The sequence below is a fragment of the Seriola dumerili genome, unplaced genomic scaffold, assembly GCF_002260705.1.
Source record: "Seriola dumerili isolate Sdu_G_001 unplaced genomic scaffold, Sdu_1.0 BDQW01000161.1, whole genome shotgun sequence".
NCBI classification, from domain to species: domain Eukaryota; kingdom Metazoa; phylum Chordata; class Actinopteri; order Carangiformes; family Carangidae; genus Seriola; species Seriola dumerili.
The window spans coordinates 3078910-3100270 of NW_019174416.1; the positions used below are offsets into that span (position 1 = coordinate 3078910).

Here is a 21361-nt window from a genome sequence, read left to right on the forward strand (position 1 = left end):
ACTTTTATTTCAGTCTTTATTAATATTAAATAATATAAAATATATAATTTGCAAACAGAGACACTTGCGTGTTTTCTCTAATGTTTTTTTCACTGTGTGGCTCATGTGTTTTGTCAAGGCCACCATGTTTTGCTCATATTTGAATGCACAAAAGCACAAAATAAACACTCGGAAAACAAAATAATAATTCTTTATGTTTGAGTCATATCTCCCAGAGATACAAGACATTTAGAAAACATATATTACAAGCACAGTGCACTGTAATAACCACAGTATATTTTATACAAAAGGCACATGCTTTGAATTTACTAAATCTCTGACAATTGTACAGTATTGACATCATCTTTCCTAGATTAAGTGCCATGTGGCTGGAACGTTGCAGTTAGTTTGATGGTCAGGAGACATGTGACCAGACAGGAAATGTCAGTGAAGAACATAAAGTGCCACTTCATGCAGATGTCATCTAAGTCCATGTGTTCACCGCTCGTTTCAGCAGTCTAAGAGTCATCTTTCTCTGTGCAGTCACAAGGGTTGTCCACACTTACAGCCTCATCTGGATTGATGCTAACAGTCTCTGTGGGGTCAGTGTCAGGGTGAGGGCCCTCCAGACTGATGTCTTTATGGACAGGATCTGCACGAGCATCTGTTTCTTTAGTGAGGGTGTTTTGTTCATCCTGAGCATCAGAATCAGGGCCTCTGGCATCTGTGTGTCCTGTTATGTCACTTGTGTGGTTAACAGGTATTTGACTGGGCTTGCTGTGGTCAGGATCCAAGTCTGGGTCTTTCCCATCTGTTGGATTCTGGTAGGTTTGTAAAGTGTCAGTGGAGCTGCTGGAGTCTGAGATCTGCTCCTTAGCTGTATCAAAGGACTCAGTGAGAATACTGTCACTGTACGATTGACTGGCAATTGTGTCTGTCTCAGACCCGTTCACAGAAGGGCCGTCTGTATCTGGAAGTTGGTGATTGAGATCTTCTTTTCCATGTGCATCACCAAGATTACTGTCTATATGCTCTGTGTCGACATCACTCATGCAATTTATTGGATCTAAGGCATCTTCATACTTTTCATCTTCAGGTATGGAATCCAAGGTACTGTTCCTTTTAAACAAACCTTCTGTATGTCCCACATCACCATCTGAGTCATTTTCCTTCTTTTGCTCAGGCTCTGTGCCTGTGTAGTCCATGCTGTCCTCTCCAGCAGCAGTGCCTTCCTCTCCTGCCAGAACTCTCTTCAGACCACGGGCTCTGTCTCTGTAAAGTTGGCACAGCTGAGCGTCGGGCATGTGGTTGCCGTGGATCTCTGCCAGCTTCATGTACACCACATACAGAGCCTCAGTGTTAGCTTGGTCCTCCAGGGCTGCTGCCAGAGCCAACTGGAAGTAGCCCACTGCATCAAAAGCATCCTGGACAAGAGTGTACAGTGCAGAGGTCAGAACAGGTCTCATTGAAATTAAACACAAATCTTCACATTTGAAGGCTGGTGTCTGATTTATTTATTTATTTACTGTTGTAAGGACATCAGATAACGGTAAAGACAAGGTCACTGTTGTTTTGGCAGAAAATCTAAAGCTTTTTATTATGTTCCTGTATTTGCCAAATACAGGAACATTCATGAATTCATCAACAAGGAAAAGTAGTATTGGAGAAGTAGGTGTAGTATAAGTGTTGGCGAGTTGGTTAATAAGAATGTATTTATTTATTCATGGTTTTGCATTTTGATAATAAAAAAAGAATTTAGTTATAAATTATAATTGAGGTTTTTTATCATTTAGTTATTGAACAAAATATATGTATTTTTAGTCAGAGTTTAACTGAAAAAGTTTGACTTAAAAAAAAAAAAAATACATTTTGTGTTTCACATCTGATCATAATTGAAAATGTGAGTCAGTTTTACTGATACTTAAACAGTGTTAGAAACTATTCTTTAAAGGGTTGTTTTCTATTAAGAGCAACGATATTAAAAAGATACCTAAAACCTGAGATAAATAAGATTCAGTTGATTTCTCAAGTCTGGTGTTTTGAATCTTGGTGGTGGGGAAAAACTTTTGTTTACATTTGTGTTTCAGATTCTGTCTTTAAGATGGAAGGTGTTAATTTGAGGAATGTACTGCACATACAGTATACTGTTTGCTCATTCAGCACAGAAATATATTTGTTTCCTGTACCTTCAGTTTGTGTAGAGTGATATTTCCCAGTCTGCTGTAGACCTGAGTGTAGTAGCGAGCCTCCGCAGGGTCCTGCAGGACCGGGGGGCAGAGGGAGAGGGACTTGAGGTAGTAGTTTTCTGCCATCTCATACTGCTGCAGGCTGTAGTGAACTGTCGCCAGCCGGTGGTAGGCTGTTCTCTCATTCACACGTACACCTGAGGAAAAACAACAGTGGTGTCTGCTCACAGCGTAGGTCTATATCAGCTGTGGTTATTGTGGGTTTACATTTTCATTAACAGTTGAAGGCCCAGTGTGTAGGATTTAGTGGCATCTAGCGGTGAGGTTGCAGATTGCAACCAACTGAATACTCCCTCCCTCACCCCTCCCTTTCCAAGTATGTAGAAGAACATACTGTGGCCTTCAGGCAATGTAAAAACAGAAAAAACCCTCTTTACACCCAGTGTTTGGTTTGTCCACTCTAGGCTACTCTAGAAACATGATGGGCCATGATGAAAAGGACCTGCTCCCTATGTAGATATGAAGGGCTCATTCTAAGCTAATGAAAACACAATTATGAATTCTGTATTTCATATCTGCCAATAACCTGTCGCCCAATGTCAGCTGGGATCGGCTCCAGCCCCCCGCGGCCCTCCAAGGATAAGCGGTATGGATAATGGATGGATGGATATCTGCCAATAGATCAGCCTAAATCCGACGCACTGGTCCTTCAACTAACAAGGCATCTGTACCCGTTTTGCCGGCGATCTGAACAGCCAGTGTTGCGTACTGCAGAGCCTCCTCCTGCTCTCCCTGGTTCATCAGCAGCTCTGTCAGTTTACTCAACAAGCGAAACTCTGAATGGATGTCCTTGATGCTGCGTGCAAAGGGCAGACTGCCATCCTGAATAATATATGAATAATTTGTTTAATTAGGTCAGAGGTGTCAAGATCATTTCATGGAATCCCATATGAATCTTACTCGGGACACTGTAGCTTTCAGATACATCAAATATGTTTTATGTCGTGTCCCCTTACCCTGAAGAAAGGCAGTGAAGCCATCTGGTTTCTGTGGCCTTTAAAGTAGACGTCTCCTGCCTCCTCATAGATGCTCATGGCAAAGTGAGGGTCATTCATCCTCAGGGCTGTCTTCACTGCTGCCTGTCAATCAATATTGATTGATCTGACATTATTATTATTGTCTTTAGTCTGTAGTCATTGCTGCTCAGGAAGGAGGATTGCCCACACACAATGAATGCCAGTTGAAAAATGCTCCCATCCCTCATGAAACCACTCCACCCTACACTATCATTCATATATTCCCTCCTCCTCCTCACCTGCAGGTACATGTCAGCCAGCTCGTCCTCTTGGATGAGGTAATATATACGTCCCACCTGCAGCCAGGTCTCTGACTCCTCCTCTCTCTTGCCCAAATCAATAGAAATCCTCAGGCTCTGCTTGGTGTAGTCCAGAGACTTGCGCGATGATCTGCACCACACAGTACAACATTAAATCAAATTAATTAAGATTAAATCAAAAACAGTGTGGGAGAGTGGGGGAAAAAAAAAAAATCACCTCTCAGTGTTGAGTGACAGGTAGAGGCTGCTGAGGATTTCCAGGTATTCTCCCTCCAGTCTCTTGTCCTTAAGCTCTCTGGATACTGACACACAGTGCTCATAGTAGACGATACTCTGACCATACAGCAGCATGTCAGCATACAGCCGACTCAGCACCTTGGCCACCACCATCTGACCTATGAGAAATACAGCAAAAATGTTACCAGTTGCTCCTGAGGTAAAATATCCAGTGATAAGTTTCATGTATTGAATTAGTTACTGTACATAAAGTTTATCCAGACATATACATGGTAAAGGCCAATTTTAGCTTATCACATATACTTTATATCGGTATCAGCATTGATGGGGTGTCGGCCAATGATTAACAAGTAGGGAGATTTTGCTGTTGCTACTTCATTAGCCGACTATGTGCTCAAAATGAAATTGCAGCACAAAAATTATACATGAGAGTTTAGAAGCAGTGTCACAGTTTGTCCACCAGAGAGCACTGACAAGTAAATTTTTCATCCGTGTCCTGTTGCTCAGAACAGATCTGATACCTGATATCACATTTAAGGGATAATATAATAATGTACAGAGAGACAGAAGATTCAGTCTCATTTTAAATTTGACCTTAATTGAACAATACTTACTGTGCAAATTTCTGGCATTTAGTGCAATTAGTAGCCCCATTTCATAAGATGCCCTGATGTCCTGACTCCTCCCCCTGTCTTTGTAGCTCCGCCCCAGCCATAGGTAGGTCTGAACGTGCTCCTCGTCTGTGGGGCTTTCCCAAAGCTCCAGAAAAAGGTGCAGTGATCTGGTAATACAATTACCATCACAGTAAATTTCCTTGGAGCTTCTCTGTTGTACAACTTGGTAAAGATACAGTAAGACAGATATCTGACCTGACTAGGAAGCGTTCTGCTACCCAAGATGCCCCCACATCCAGTGCCAGGCAGCCGAGGTTGGCCAGCGCCAGGGCTTGGTTCCTCTGGTTACCACTCTCCCTGGAGATTACCAAGGCTGAGTGGAGATGCCGGCCTGCCTCTGGGACACAACCCTGCTGCCTCAGACACGAAGCCAAGAGGTTGTGGATCACTCCTTGCTGCGTGGGACTGTCTGTACCCTGGAGAGAGACGTACACACAGAGGCACAGATTACACATGATATTCATATAAAGGAACAGGTAGAATCTACATTTTAGACCAAGTGCTTCTACAAATGTTTGTGATGAATAACATCAGTTGCTGTACCTGAAGTGATGTGAGCAGTGGCTGCAGGACACTCTGGGCCCTCTCAGCCTGTCCCGTCAACACCAGCAGCCACCCGAGCAGCACCGACGCCTCGAAGCCCTCCTCCTCGTTGATGTGGTCTCCTGTCTCCACAGCTTGTTGAGCACAGTGCACTGCTTTGTCTAAGGCATCATACTGCTGGTAGACTGAGGCCAAGCCCAAACACAGATCCCTTTGGGTCTTCATGTCCTCGCCCTGCTCAGCTATGGCCAGGGCTTGCTGAAGGTAAACCACAATCTGGGCCGGGAGCAAAGAGGTTCCTTCCTTCCAGCACGGGTTCAGGCGAACAGAGTTCCTGATAAACAACTCAATCCTTTGGAAAGCGTCGCGGAGGGAGTGGTCTTGTCTTGAGTCCAGGCTCAGAGAGGCCAGTGCTAAGTAAGGCATGTACTTGCGATGATAGAGCCAGCTCAAGAGCCAGTTGAGGTCCAAAGGAGCTATGGGTCGACCCTCAGCGGCAGAGAGAGACACCGAGAGAAACTGGAGGCGCTCAACAAAGGGAAGAGCGTCATCGGTCTTCTTGAGAAGCAGGAAGAGGCTGGAGATGAGGTAGCACACACGAGACTCCAGGCTTTTGTCCCCCATCACCACTGATCTCCTCAGGATCAGCTTCAGCAGTTCCACCTCGTCGGTGGAGGTGAAGGTGTGGCTTGGGAGACAGAGGAGCAGAGCACTGGCCTTCTCCAGAGTCTGGGGCAGTTTGTCTGTCATACGCTGCTTCAGGTAGACGGCGGTGAGGTTTGTGAAGAGAGCGACGAGGAGTGGCGTGTCAGAGAAACTGTCGACACAAACACTCATAGCCTCCTCATAGTATACCCGCGCCTGAGGAAAAGAGGAAATGTATACAGCATGTGGGAGCTGATTACAAACAGATGTAGACTGTGATGAAGATTCAAAGACTTCACATTTATGTTCATTTCACTTTATTGTCCCTTGAAGGGAAAGTCGCCCTGCGGTAGCCATTAAAAACACAGCAGGCATCCATTTTATTACTATTACCTTATTGTGATATGAATGGCAATGTATTTTATATCACGATGTCTTCGCTTGTTTCTTTAGAGAGGAATAAAGCATCTAACCATAGACACTGCATGCATATTAATTCTAGAAATGAAGTCCAAACCTGGGAGAGTTTTAGCTTCCTGGCACAGAGTCTTCCCAGCAGAAAGCATGCACGGCGTCGTGCCCAGTGCATGCCCATCCGCTTGGCGCACTCCCTGACACTCTCGAGGTGCCCTGAGAGCTCGTCCTCAGTCTTACCACTGAAGGTCACCCACAGGAAGGAATACTGCAGGTCGTACAGGGGCAGGAAGTCCTCCTGGAAAAAATAACAAACAAAATATTTTATATTTGGTAAGAATAGAGTTAATGGGCCTAACAAAAGTGTAATGATCCCTGTCCCATAAAATCCTCCCAAAGGTGCTTCCTGACACACGCACACGTAAAGACTGGGTTAACTGGAAATGTGTTTTTGACAAAAGCAGGAATGGTTGTTGATTTTGTCGATAAAATTAATGTAGATTCTTTTTTCCTGAAAAGATTAAAATGTTATTTGTTAAGAGTAGCATAAAGTAACACAAAATCGCTGGAAAGATAAAAAAGAGGTGTATTTGCTGAGAAATTTTGATCATGAATGGTCAAGACAATGCAGTGCTTTTTTGCATTTTTGCACTACATAATTAAATTACATATTGTGGTAATTCCAGTTTAGGTCCTTTAGGTTTTTGTGACAGAAAAGCTTTGGAGTACAGAAGCTAAATTAATTCACTTAAATTGACTATATAATATTTTTAAACCTCTTATGAGCCAAAGAACTTAGAGAGAAAAAAAGATTATTCCTAGATGAAAAGGTTCGATAGTTACAGGTCAAGAAGATTATGAGTGAGTTCAAAATAAGAATGAGGGTGGTCCTGGAAGGACTGTTGCAAATGTGCACACAGCTTTATTTACTAAAAACTAATTTTGATCATGCGATACAGAGAAGCTGTTCACTTGATATTCATCATCTTCATTTGCCATCAAATCCAGGCTGCCAGACAGAAAAAAGAAAGAGGAAGAAAAGAGAGCCTACTGAACAATCTGTTGGTTTGGCTTTCGGCCCCACAAATAAATGAATTGTTGAACTGAGACTCTACTGACCTGGAAGTGTTCCTGGTTGAGCAGGGTCAGTGTGGGGTCACTGAGCTCGGACTCCTCCCCCTCCCAGCTGTTCTCCTCCAAGAAGAGAGGTGGATCTTCCTGGAACTCGTCCAACTCCCTGAATGTGTCGTCCAGGGTGAAGGACAGGCGCTCTCCCTCGTGTGGCAGAGGATTATGGGAGCGATAGAGGGACAGACGGGGAGAGGAGTGAGAGAGAGAGGGCCGTGGGGAGGAATGGTATGGGGGTGTCCCGCCACTTTTCTCTGACATGACACTCTGACGTGCGCTTGAAGAAACCTTATGGTCTGTGGGAAGAAAACAGATACATCAGCGCAGAGCAAAGACGTGGATTGAGGTTTAATTTTGAGGCTATCAGAATACATTAGGCTCACAAACAGCTGATCTCAGCAATAAATTATAAAGCGGTACCATGTTTTGGCCGATTCCTGATGTACATGAAGTCAGTCTCATCCAGTCTGTCTGGAAACACACAAGGTAAATCAATTAAAGCCTCAGTTTTCCAGTTGGGAGAAGAGATGGAAACACTTTTTTTTCCTAAAATGAATGAAACAGTACCACTATTTAGGAAACAAACATGAGCTGCACTTCAAATCAGACATGACCTATATTTCAGTTACGGCTCTGGCGCAACCCCTTCCTTTCCCCTACCCGACAAAAAAGTATAATATCTCTTGATCAGCCCAGTCGCTTGTTTACCTAGCCTGTACACAGAGCTGATGTCAGATGAGAAGAGTCTTTCCAGCAGGCCGCTATCACTTGGCTCAGAGCTACACGGGTGAACCTGAGCCAGGCTGGCCCTCTCCTCCTCAGTCAGAAAGACCAATTGTTTGTCTCTGTGCAGGAGAAACAAAGGCAGCATTGTCATCTTGACTGTCTCACCGGATCCACCGTGTCCACACTGCAGATACACTAAATAAGATTTCATAAAAAATTTGTGGAAAATTATAAACAAGAAGCAGCTAATGTGAATTTAATCAAGATAAAGTGCTTTAAAGTTGAAATGACGCACAACATCATCAGACCAAAAAGTTCAGGCCATGGCATGTATTATACAACTAGAAAAACAAACTTCTCACAGGGGCATGGTGTCCAGAGGTTTGACATGGGCCTTGTGTATAAAACCAGTGTGTCCCGTGGATGTGTGTGTTCCTATGAAGATGCCCAGGCCTCGGACTAGCAGACCCTGAATCTCCACAATGTCGCCTTGGCTCAGCTGGAGCTCATCCGGTCCCACTGGACTGTAGTCAACCACTGCTACACAGGAACCTGTGACTGAGATATTTGGTGAGGAGAACAGGATTTAGGAACTGACAGGCTATAAAAATATAAAAAAGTTAAACTTATTAGCTGAAAAGAGATGCTTGTTGTGACAGGAAACAGCTTTGAGAAGAGCAGTAAAAGTGAGCTGATGCAATAAAGTTGTGGGCCGTAAAACCAAAGCAAAGAGCTTAAGGCTAAAATTCTCTGTAGGGCTAAGGGGAGCCGAGACTTTGGTGTATGTCAGCTTGTGGCAAGCATACACTCACCCACCTGTCAATTGAAGCAGCACACCCTCAATTATACATACCTTTTAAGCCTTTAATAAAATTTAAATAGGTGAGTTATATAAAAAAATCACCCTCCAATACAGTTGTCATGAAGGAAGAAATTAGCTATAAAGACTAAAACCGTTTTTGTAAACATGTTTATTTCTGCTCTAAAGTTGGGCATTTTAACATGCTAGTCTATGGGAATTGAGTTGTGTTTGGAGCCAGTCCCAAGTGGCCATTGGAGGAACTGCAGCTTTTGGCCCTGGAGTTAGGCTTGGTTGGTCACTATGAGCGAAACCTTTCCCATTACACATTTGATCCATTGTTAAAATAAAAATCATGATTGGTGCAACTTTAAAGTAAGCATTGAATGCGTTTGTAGCATCTTGTGTGTTGTGAACATATGGTACTATATATGTGTGTACGGCATTACCAATTGGATGTTCAAATGGTTCCTTTTCTGGTGGCGAGCATCCAGCATGGTCTGGGTACTTCCTCAGGAACCACCTGACCAAACAGGAAGTACAGTTTAACAAAATTATAACCATTAATGTGTACAAATCCATCACCTGTACTGCTCATTCAGCCAAAAGTTTTGACAAGAGAACGTTTTAATCTTACTCTTTCTAAATCAAGCAGTTTCTAACTGACATGGCTCATTTGAGGAACACAGAGTTACTCACTGATAGAAGGGGTAGGGCAGTGGCTGCATTGCGTTGACTGGCACCAGGCCGTGGGTTCCTGTGGAGAGCATGGTGCCCTCCCACATGTTGTCCTGCCCTGTGTCCCTCACCATCAGCAAGTCGTTCTTTTTGAATGACAGCTGTTCTTCTTCTTCCTCATCCTGCTCACTTCTTGTAAATAGCGCCTTCGCAAAGAAGGATCCTGCAAAGAGATGTGTGTAAACACGCATAAGTAGAGAGATACAGCTCCTTCCACCACACGTACGCACACATTGCAAGCAAGCATGTAGAAAACCAGACACTTTAACTGTTTTCAGAAAGTGGCTTTGTGTTGATAAAGTCCACCACACTTAAGTTAAAGATCAGCAGAACTGCTACAGCTACTTTGCCCTCATTCAGTCAATGGCAAATGATGGATGTTTTATTACCCCACTAATGTAATTCCCATCACTATTTGCCAGCACTGCAGTCCTATTGCATGTGTCCGTGAGGCTTTTTGTCTGGCGGAAATGTTCAGGAGAAATAAGTGATGTCTGTGTAGACCAGGCAGGAGGAAATCCATAGTTGTATAATAGTTTTGCTTTAGCAGAACAATGACCAATTTTATAGTTGGAAAAACAGAAGAAATTTCTAACATTTAATGATAACTGATCACAAATCAGTTATACAATTCAAAGACCGTTTTTGGTCATAAAAATGGCGTTGCTTACTTGTAAGTACAGTACAGTAAGGCACGAGGAGCTCTCGCAACTGACTATAAGGCGTGCATTGCTATAATATGTTGAAAGTCATGTACAGCAGTTTATCCAGTGGGTCTTTCTTAGTGTTAATTGGGGTTAGCGAAAAATGGATTAAAAGTAATGGGATCAAATGTCAGCAGCAATCAGTCACTCTATAATTAAAGTTACCAGATTTAAGATGTGTCTGAACATAACTATTTCTTACTTTTAGAATGTTTTTGGAGAAAAAAAAAACACATTTTAATTTTAACAATATTAAGTACAGTATGTATGTATAGAGTCTATATGCTACATTGTCACTGTTCAGTTTAGAGTCGGGAAGAGCTAAATGTTTAGAAATTTTGGATCAGGGATTCATTGACTGGATCTCAGCTACTCTTTAGAAGAGGATCAGTAATTTTACAGATGACCCTTTTCACTCTCTCAACTTCACCAAGCTTCCATTACTTGACCGATGTCACAACACAGCATTACAGACCTTCCTGGAGTAGAAGTCCCAGATAGAGGGTGGCCAGATGTTCCTCATCCACGCTGACATTGATCTCCAGGTCACTGAGCAGCTCTGGGTCCAGCCAGAAGGACTGATCACACAGGAAGTTCTCCAAGCAGCGAGCCACATAGCCTGAGACAGAGCACACGCAAGTCCAATTTAAATACTAATAATACACTGCAACCCTAACAACAAAACCTTGTTACGCAACCATGATGATTGATATGTTAAAAATAGTGCAGTAATGCAAATTAGTGCAGTGTGCAGCCCTTAAAGCCCATGAAAACTTGGCCTCAAATTCTATGCTTTTATTTACAACATTAAATGTATTAATGACTAAACAAGCAAAAATCAAAGCATTTGAGTTTAATACTCAAGACCTCAGCCAGTCTGCTTCTTTAGGACTGATTTGGTGTGAATTGATTGAGTGACTTGGGCTGGGAACATAATCAAACAACTCCACAACTGTCTTCAGATTCTGATTCCAAATGTTGCCCAATCCTGATTGGTGCCAAATGTACATCGCCATTTTCCAACCCACTTCAAATCTTAGAGAAGAGCACAGACAGAGCACAAACACAAACACTCTCTTGCAAAATAACAAATAACGTTTTAAGGAAGAAAGTGATGTGTTCCTTCATGGCCTTTTAAGAAAATTAGAATTCGTACCCAATGCTAGATAAGTAGAAAACTTCCAGATTTCCTCCACAGTCTTGAATGTGAGTACAAAGCTGTCCTTCTCAGCGTGGACAGACACCAGGCGTGCAGACAAGTCCTGCAGAAACAAAATCTTGTTTCATTAACAGAACACCAATCCATCTCCATAAAATGCACAACACATACACAATATAATATATCACATTGCATTATATAGACTCTTATCATTGTGCACCTTATTCTACATTATAATATCAGATGGAGTGGTAAAGTAAAGTCTGTGTAATGTCTGCATTGTCAGGTGTGACTCACTTTAAAGAGCTGGATGACATCCTGGCTGTTGCTCTCCACCACTCGAAGTCGTGTGCGCAGCGCCTCCTGCAGGGTTCGGTCAGGATCCACACTGGAGCGCCTCCGCCCAGTGAACAACAGCACAATTTCTGAGGGGAAAGACAACAAGAATTCAGCGATTAATCAGACTAGGATTAAATATTTTCACCTGGTGGATTAGTGTGGTATACAACCAAATCCAATGCAAATAAACTCATGAAAACAATTATCTTAGAGATTGAGAGAGAGAGAGAGAGGGCCTAACATCCACTCTGTAACCAGTAAGAGAATAAACAAAAGAAAGGGGATTTGTAATCCTTATAATCCTTTTGTTAGTTAATTAATTCATCACACTTGTACAAATAGTTTAATGACTTGTTCTGTGTGAAATCACTGAGAATAAGGTGGGGAAAAAAAGCTGAGGAGAATATTTTATTCTCTCCAAACAAGAGGGACAAAACTTTCAAGAGTTCATTAAAGATATTCTATGAGAGCTCATATTTCCGTGAGATGTTCTGTGAGCTAGTCCCCGGAGGAATATCATAGCTATTAGGCTTCTGACTGGACTCTTAGTGTGGCCATTTAAATCCATTTTAGAGGAAGAACCTGGGGGAATGTGATGGATGGAGCTAAACTGCTGAGTGAGTAAAACATTAGTGGACAGGGAAATGTTCTTGATCATTATGCATAAATGTAATATGCATGGGGAATACTTCTGTGCATGAAATATAACTAGTTTAGTCTGGCTGATGTAAAAGCTAGTCAGGTAATGGACTATGGCGAAAAGCATCATTAAATGTACCTGAGGAGAATTTCTCTCCCAGCGACACAGTACTTCCTCTAAGGAAGGTTTCTTTCCTCTTCCAGTAGCTGTCAGGCTCCACCCCTCCTTCACCTGACTCCACCACTGGACCATCCTCCTCCTCACCTGCACCTGCAGGAGGGAACAAAATCATATAAGCAAAAAAAAAAAGAAAAAAAAGCTGGTGGATCAAGTTAAGATTGTCATCTTTTCTGAGTCAGTCCAAGGACGTGAACTTTTCATTGTGCACGCTGAGGTAGAAAACCAAATCCAACGTTAGTTAAGCCAGTGTTTCCTAAACAGCAAATTATATTCAGGGTTTTCTGTTTGATAAAGACAGGTGTGTGGTGTGTGGAAACAATTATATCAAAGTGGTCATCACAGGGGTTTTTTAAAGTAGACTGCAATCACAATGCAAGTCCCAGACTGGCGTGGGGATTTAACTGGAAATGTTACCAGATGACACAAGATGCTAATCACTATTTTGCCATTTAAGAAAACGTACGTATCGTGGTCAATATTTAGTCATATGGTACAGGTTGAACATATGAGTTAGAGCAGTGATTCCTAACCTTTGTCTGATGTAGCTCAAAATATTCTTTCACCGACACCTTTTTCCCTTTCATTTATCCCTAAAATTCTCATTACTTTTTAAACTGGATGTTATTTAACAGTATTAATTGTATACAGTGGATATTGTTACATTTATGCAACTAATCTGTCACTTGGTTTTGGTTTGGGCAAGTTTGTATCAGTACAATCTCTTGGAGTTGCAGAGGCTAGAGGCACTTATCCATGACTTTGAGCTTGGTATAAGTATTAGCCATTACTGTTAAGCTTTACCTTGGCACATAAACAGGATCTTAATAGTTTTGAAACCCTAAAAATATCGGCCAGATGTAATTGCTGGCTATAGCAGTAAAGCGGCGACGTGTTTCCCCTGGTTTGTTCCATTGTGCAGGGAGGATGTCCCAAACACTTCCTCAGTTTGTGACCGCACCACAGCTCCTTCCTAAGTGAACCTCACTATATTGTTTGTGCTCCAAACTAATGTCAGAGTAGTAAGTCATAGCATGATTTCAAACTGACAGGCAGCTTCTACAACAACCCGGCCTTGCAACATACTCTACCTTGAGTCATGATGTCATTTCTTGAGAAGTGTTCATTTGTTCCCCCAAGAGTGTATGGTGGTTCCCTCCAAAGAGCATCCAGCTCAGCAGGAGAGATGTCTGTGGAAGGGGAAGCAAATCAGAGTTGGGCCTGAACATAAGGAACATATTTACTCCCTTTTTAATCAATGAATCACAAGTACTATTATCATTAGTATCTTAAAGGAATAGTTCAATATTTTGGGAAATAAGCACATTTGCTTTCTTGATGAGAGTTAGATGAGGACATTGATACCAGCTGCTGTACTGAACATAAAGGCTCAAAAGGAACCTCGGTTCAAAGGTAACCGCGCCTCAGAAGCTCACTAATGCGTTACAGTAGGTAACAGCAGGGAAGCAAAGTTTCCAGGCACATAGCAGAGACTCCAGAAAGTTACAACTAAGAAATTCTCCAGCACATAAGCCCCTGTAAAATTAGAAACTGTCATTTTTATACCTAGGTTTTTGTACAGATTAAACAAAGAAGATATAACGTGTTAATTAAAGAGCTTTAAGGTGCTAGTAGTGGTTGTAGTCAAGCTAGCTGTCTTTAGCTAAACTATGCAAACTGATCCAAAGTAAAGCTCCTGGTTGTAGCTTCACCCTGCAGGTCTGAGAGTTGTATTGATCTCCTCATGTTGGAAAGAAAGTGTTTATTTCTGAAAATATTGAACTGTTCTTTTAAAGAAAATATGCTTGTAGGTAGGGGAGAGAGTTAATGTCACTGGGGGAGACGGGTGCAGCAGTTTATATTGGAAACGCCAAGTCTGAGCCACTGGTTAGTGTGAGGAGTTATTGGGGTGTGGGTGGGTCGGTGGGGGTGGGGGACAATGATGTTGGCTGAACACACACACAGGCCCAGCACAAACACACAGCTGCACTGACATCAGAAAAACCTCCAGGCTCAAACAGCTGCCCTGCCCCTGACTTCTGAGAGCACTCTTTATGTCAGCACAGTCACATGTTTTCAGACATACAGTCAGACACCATTTTTTTAAAATGACAAGGGAAGACGCTAGCAACCAAACAGTGACAAAAATGGTCACAATTTTAATTTAACTGCCACTTTTCTTCATTTTCAACATGCTTTGTCAGTGCAAAAACACAACAGAACAGTATTAAAGCGTTCACAACAAGACAATGGGGCGCACAATTTAGCAACACAATGCAACATGACATTAGGCTGAAGGGGACAACAGCCTATTCTTTTCCATCCTACTACACAGAGCACAGTTAGCACCAACAGGACTGCTTGAGTCAACACAAGCACAGTCATGCTGCTAGAGTACAGACACACACCATGCCCCTTTTACCTTCTTGGCTAAATGTGTTACCCATGTTGTATATAGACCTATGCTCCTGTCTATCTGAATGCAGCAGCCCGTCTCATGACGGTACAGTAGTAGCACAGAGAGCAGGCTGGGACCGACCTGTGAAGGAGGAGAGGCAGACTTTGATGAGCGGTCCACAGCAGGAGGAGTTGAGCAGCGGTCTGCAGCAACAAGACGCCATCTGGCCCAAGAGCCGGCAGCTCCCAGAGATCAATGCCATCCCATCATTCCCCCCCAGCCTCTTTAACAACAACTCACTCTCTTCCTCTCTGTTGGACAAGCCCCTGCTTCCCTTCCTATTTCTGTATTCCCTTTCCTGCCCTGTTCACTCTGTCTTTCCACCAGTTAGTGTTTACTGGATGTGTCTCTTCTGTCCCTTTTTGAAAGCCTTATCTCCTCTTCTCCTCCTCTATCTGCCTGGGTCTGCTTCTCTTTGTAATCCGTCTGTCCCTCTCTCTGTCTGCATCTCCCTCCTCCCACCAGCATCTCTCTCTTCAGTAGCTGCCCAGTTAGTAAGTGAATGCACAAAGCACTCACTGCGATTGGTATGAGTGTGTGGGGGGCAGGCCTCATTGAGAGTTTCCCTGTGTGTTGTGTATGTGCCCGGGTCAGTGAAAATATGTGCAGAATGTGTGTCACAAAGACAATGTGTGAGTCTCTTGCTGGGAGAATGTATTGCTGACCCACTGTAAGGCAATGCCACACAGGCACAGGCTGCAAGGTCACAGCAAGGGGGGGGGGGGGGAGAGAGCTGACTGGTAGCGTAGATCAAGGATCAGTTTATCCACATCATACAGTTCAACACAACTCTCTCACAACACGCTCCCTGCCATCAGATGGGTATGAGACAGACACATGACAACACATCAGCAAATCCTACATCCTACACTGTGAGGTCCGTGAAGAAAAGTATGGAGCTCCAGTATAGACTCTTGAGATCGCATGGCGAGGGCGCCATGGACGTTTATGACTATTCAAGGCTCCATTAAGATGTTGACATTAAAGAGGGGTGTGTAAACTACAAAATGTGCTCTCATGGTAAGATCAGAATCACTGCCCTTATGTGACCTTTTACTATCTAAGAAGGAAACACCTCGTAAAGCAGCAACGTTTCCCTTCAGAGTGTGAATGTATTGGTATTATTTAAAAGAGGAATTTAAAAAAGCTGATATTATTGTGTTCTCTTCAATACAGAGTATAGATAGAGGCCTTTAGTTTGACAGTGGTACACCAGTGTAATTGGCGGGTAATGCTCCAGTACAATACGTTCACTCAGGCAGTAACAAATCGCCTAGTTAATGCAAGCATTTAACGTGACATTGGGAGCGGTGTCCCATCATCTGTGTGTGTCATGATAATATATTACTTTGACTTATATATTTTTAAAAATGGGGAATACATATATTTTCTAGTCGACTGCTACAGATTACAACCTGTAGCAGTCAACTGGAAAATATATGTATTTCCCATTTTCTTTTAAACTGCTGATAACTGATTTTTGTGAACACTACATTGACACATCATCACCTTATAAGTTGATATGGTGAACTTATTAGCAAGCAGTTGCTTATTTACACACATCTGCAGACATAGAGCAACATTATCATTCATTTTAAGCCATGTTTGTGACCACTTAGCTAATGGTAGTCCAATATTCAGTCTCTTGTAGCTCAGTTTTTGGTCCCTACCAACTATCTAGCTCTTTAGCTGTGCAATACACCACTATGTTCACTAGCGTGTTGCTAAATTTGTCAGTCTGCTGTCTGGTGCTGAACCAATTGTAAATGGTGCATTTTACCACTGCAAATAGTTGCGTGCTGCAGCCGAAAGCAACACTTTGAGAGCGGATGAACCCAAACAGTCAAGACAGCTAAACAAGCTAAAACTAGCTAAAGCTTCATAAAGCCGAGGGGACATGGAGATTCAGATGATAATTTTCTCTAGGTTTAGCACAAGGAGTGATCCCTTTCACATTGACACATTGTTTTCACATTGCTGTTTGATACCTGATTATTACAAAAATGTTGATTACAGTCACTTTAAAGAGCCTCTTGATAGGATGCACAGAATCAGGTGACAATGATTACATGTGTCTATATAAGCGGAGAATTAAAGAAAAGTAAAGCTATAGAAAATTATGAGGCATAAGATAGATAGACATAGATAGATCCTAAGTCTGTATAGAAACTAGATGGTAAACTAGATGAAAAGTGTTCCAGAAGAAATACTTTTTATGAAATATTACACTACTTTTTCCCATAAAGTTGTTTCCCTCAACGATAATTCTTGCACCTGACACTCAAACTGAACCAGTAGACTATCAAGTGAAGTTTATATACGTATAAGAAATAAGAAGGATAAAGAAATAATGGAAAGAGGGCCTCTACATCTTCATATTGATTAAAACTGCATTTTTCTATCTGTATTAGAAAACACATCTCCCACTGCCCTGCACACAGAAATCAATATTGAATTCCGAGCTTTATTATTTCAGATGTAAGAAGAAGCTGACATTGCACGAATAAGCCATTTTAAAAACTTTTAGAAAAACTGTTGATCCACCAGTTTCAAAGTAAAGAAGACTTTATTTCTTTAATTTTAGGATGTTGTCTCAGTGTTTCCCTACAGATTTCTGCTCAGGAGCTGTATTTTCAGCTAAATGTGAACTTACAGGGTTCAGATTTAACCGTTTTCCGTGATGGCTGTGGTTCTCATTAGTGAACTAATACTTTACTGATCCGAAAAACTTTTTAAAGGGGTTCGTGAAAAACATATTTAAAAAAAAAAAAAGAAAATTGACATTTTGAATTGAACTAGGAGAGGCTGAGATATTTTGACTTCCAAAAACACTGGATGCTACACTTCCTATAGTGCCCCTTTTATAACAGCTTTCATTAGACCCTTCCTGCCTAAAGAGTGGCCACATCTTTCAAACTTCACACCCCAAGTTTGCAGCAGTTTTTAGGTCGAACCTATGAACGCTTACTGCACATTAAAACTTTATCAAGTAACTAATAAAGAGGGGCAAATCAATTGCTCTGATGTGGTTATGGAAACAACGTAGTTCAAGACAGAAACATAGATGGTCTGTCCCTCATGTGACTTCTTTCAGCTGTCGTTGCTTGTAATCACTGTTTATGGAAGGAAATGCATAAAATGTCATCCTCCTTTGTGCCCTGATCGTTCTGCTGCTTTAGTACACTGGCGACAAAGAGGCTGGTATCCCTGTCTGACACCAGTCTCTTCGTCTTGTTTATGTGGTGGCTGAATGGTCATGGGTGTGTGTGTGTGTGTGTGTGTGTGTGTGTGTGTGTGTGTGTGTGTGTGTGTGTGTGTGTGTGTGCATTGTGTGAGGCAGAAAGCAGTAAACAGGCTGGAGGCGTGTCGTGGCATATCCTGATACTCTTCTGTACTCCCCAGCTAGTTTCTCAGAGTGCAACAGATTCTGTCTAATCTAATAAACACAGACTGCTCAAGCCTGATATCTGTGGTCACATGCTAGGCCTTCGTTAGCACCAAAAGCTGCACAAGGGGCAGAGATTGTCTCCAGTGACAACCAGTTTAAAACATACAGAGATTGTTGAGAAAGCAATGCGATCTGATTTCTGGTGATGCTGTATAAGTTTCGGTGCCCCATTTACTGAACACCTGTGGCTCCAGCTATTGTTTCAGTGCAGCTGGAGCGTAAAACCCTTCCTCTCCAGCACCACTGCTCGGGTGAAGTCTCGCATAAACAATACATATGTTTACAGACATGTTATTCCACAAACACAGCGCGATAGGGGTTTGACGAGCCCCAGTGACCGCATACCATAAACGGCCTTATAGCCTCCGCACAGTCTGAAACCACAGCAAAAGCCTGCGCTGGAATTGTGACACTCGGCTGTCCATGACAATAACATTTTAACCCTAATAAGAAACATGTGGTGTCAGCAGTGTCTGGCTGTGTTCAAATACATGCCACGCAGGGGTGATTTGAGGTGTTTGTGGCTGTGTATGTGTGTGTGTGTGTGTGTGTGTGTGTGTGTGTGTGTGTGTGTGTGTGTGTACAATATGGGTTAGTAGATTTGGAATATGTGGCAGAGGAGTTAGTGGAGAGTAATGTGAGACGGGGGTATGGGACTCTAAGTTTAGACTAACCCCCTGTTAGCTCACTCACATGCCTGTGTGTCTCAGGCAGAGCTCCCTGCAGGGAGATTCCCACACTGTTGCATTGTGGCATTTGTACAACACTGAAACACACATTGTGGCACCACGATTACAAATTCATCAGGCTTTGTAGACCGATCAGTTTTATTCCCACACTCTAACATTCTTTCATTCATTAGAAATAGAGTAGAGACTTTACACAAATAATCAAGCCACTCGTGAAGGAAGTGCAGTGACTTCATGACAATCACTACCCATTTAAAGCTTTGCATTCCATGCTATAACCTGCTGACTGACATCAACTTTATGGTTATGTGGCTAAGTACAAAGTACAGCTGTGTTGAACGTGCTAAATAGAAGAAAGTTCATGACGCAGTGAAAATCACGCACTAAAAGTAAAGAAAAAAACAAACATCTCTTACCTCTGTGTTGCCGCCAGCTCTCCCTTCGCAAGTCTTTCCTCAAGTGCGTGGCAGAATGTGTGTATCTCTGTATCTCTGTGTATGTGGTCATATGTGGTCATATGTGTGTGTGTTTGTGTGTGTGTTCTGTTTCACCGTTTAACTGGTGAAATGAATCTCATGACAGCTGCTGAAACCTGCTGCCGTTCTCCACTGTCAACCCCCCAAAAAAGCACAAGAGAGGAAAAACAGAGAAAGAAAAGTGTAAGTCAGTGAGTGAAAGTGTGTGTGTGTGTGTGTGTGCGCGCGTTTGAGCGCTACACAGGCTATCCCAGGCGGCATGTCACTGACTGAGGAAGTTTTCTTTGCTGTTAACTCCTCCCATCATTTCTTTGGGATGAGGGTACAGCCTCCCCCTTCACTCCCTCTCTCTCTCTCTCTCCTTCTCACTCACCCCTATCCCCACGCACACACACACACATACACACACTCCTCCTCCTCCTCTGTCAAAATTTGGAAACATATGAGTCTACAACAGGACTGAAGCAGTGAAAAGAGGTCAGGTTATAATTATGCTTTAATCTTTCTTGAGCTATTAAACCGAGGCAATTATGTGACACCTCTCCCCATTCAGAGTTGTAAAAGCACAATAATAACAGTGCAGTTCCTCATTCTACAACACCAGTCACACCAGTTTGGTTTGACACACCCGCAATCGGAAGAGGACAGCAGATTAAAGTTGCAATCAGCTGGTTTATACAATTGTTCGGTCCATACCTCAGAAATCGCTCGTCTTCATTCCACAGGTGTAGTGTCTTGCCTATTGGGTTACACACACACACACACACACACACACAGAACCTGCATTCCAATGAAGGAACAGCACATTGAGTGCCTGGAAATGTGAAGTATTTACCCTTATGTGTAACGTGACAGCACAAAACAAAGGGATACAGCAGTGACCTCTTTTCATCTTTGACACTCTTTCACTTTCTGGGTCATGTCCATTCCTATCTGTGTGAGGGGAGATAATAATCCCCAGACCAGCAGTGCTTTGGTTTCTTGTGTTGTTGTTTTTTTTTTTTTTTTTTTTTGCCTGCTTAGTTAAATATAAACTCTGGAACTGATTGTGTATCCCCAGCCCCCAGTGCACCATGACAAAGTCACCCTGAACACAGAATATCAGCCCTGCACTGAACATGTGATCGTGCAATTGGCTATGCAAGGCTGCAGGACACAGACCATTTATTCTGCTCTGTTTGCAAAAGTGTGTGTGTGTGTGTGTGTGTGTGTGTGTGTGTGTGTGTGTGTGCATGTATGTTTGTCTGAGGCACAGGGGGAATGTGGGTGTATTAAATGGCAACAAATTACAAATAGACAGGGATGGGGGGAGATAGCAGCGTAGCATTACAGGCTGTGTGTGTGTGTGTGTACTTTCCCCAGGCCATGTGTTTGGACAAAGGGCAAGGATTGAGAGGGTTAGCAAAGAATGCAGCATATTGCTGATCAGTGCTACTGATAGTGGACACATGGCCTGAGTGTGATTGACAAACAAAAGACACATTACCACCAATTGAAAAACACTGAGAGGATGATCAGGCAGCACAGCGCGGCAACACATCGGTGCCTGCAACAAAACATGATCATGTCATGTGTTCAGCTATTCCCAAAAGACACAGTTTGTGCTCAGTGTTGCTGCTTTCTGCTGCCTGGTGTGCTGAACACAACAGTTTCCATTGGACGTAGAAGAGTGATGTCAAGAGTGTGCGAGTTTATTCCAGTAATAACACTTATCAGGGGATGTTTGCCTTCATTGTCGATTAGGGGGCACTGGCGCCTTTGCGGACAGTGACAACACTGACGGCCTCTTGCCCCACTGGCTTCAGTTCACAGGAAGGCCAGCTTCCTGTTTTTCTGCCCCATCAGTTTGGAGGACAAAAGCATAAC

The 21361-nt window shown here is 42.7% G+C and overlaps 1 protein-coding gene across 3 annotated transcripts; it reads right to left on the minus strand.

Moving 5' to 3' along the window:
* Positions 1–201: 201 nt before the first annotated feature.
* On the minus strand, positions 202–19707 carry sh3tc2 (SH3 domain and tetratricopeptide repeats 2). Of its 3 annotated transcripts, none has more exons than XM_022752020.1 (22): positions 19436–19707; positions 13516–13614; positions 12386–12517; positions 11566–11693; positions 11266–11371; positions 10585–10728; positions 9367–9568; positions 9117–9190; positions 8231–8426; positions 7851–7987; positions 7563–7613; positions 7134–7438; positions 6118–6312; positions 4956–5816; positions 4608–4828; positions 4353–4519; positions 3719–3896; positions 3481–3631; positions 3182–3304; positions 2897–3047; positions 2166–2362; positions 202–1403 (listed from the first exon to the last, which is right to left on the minus strand). In XM_022752020.1, exons 1-22 carry the CDS (start codon positions 19524–19526, stop codon positions 498–500), a joined length of 4815 nt encoding a protein of 1604 aa, XP_022607741.1. In that variant the 5' UTR covers positions 19527–19707; the 3' UTR covers positions 202–497. The 3 variants fall into 3 exon arrangements, with proteins under 3 accessions (XP_022607741.1, XP_022607742.1, XP_022607744.1); XM_022752021.1 differs by lacking the exon at positions 19436–19707 and adding an exon at positions 14964–15019; XM_022752023.1 differs by lacking the exon at positions 19436–19707 and adding an exon at positions 14847–14870.
* Positions 19708–21361: the final 1654 nt, after the last annotated feature.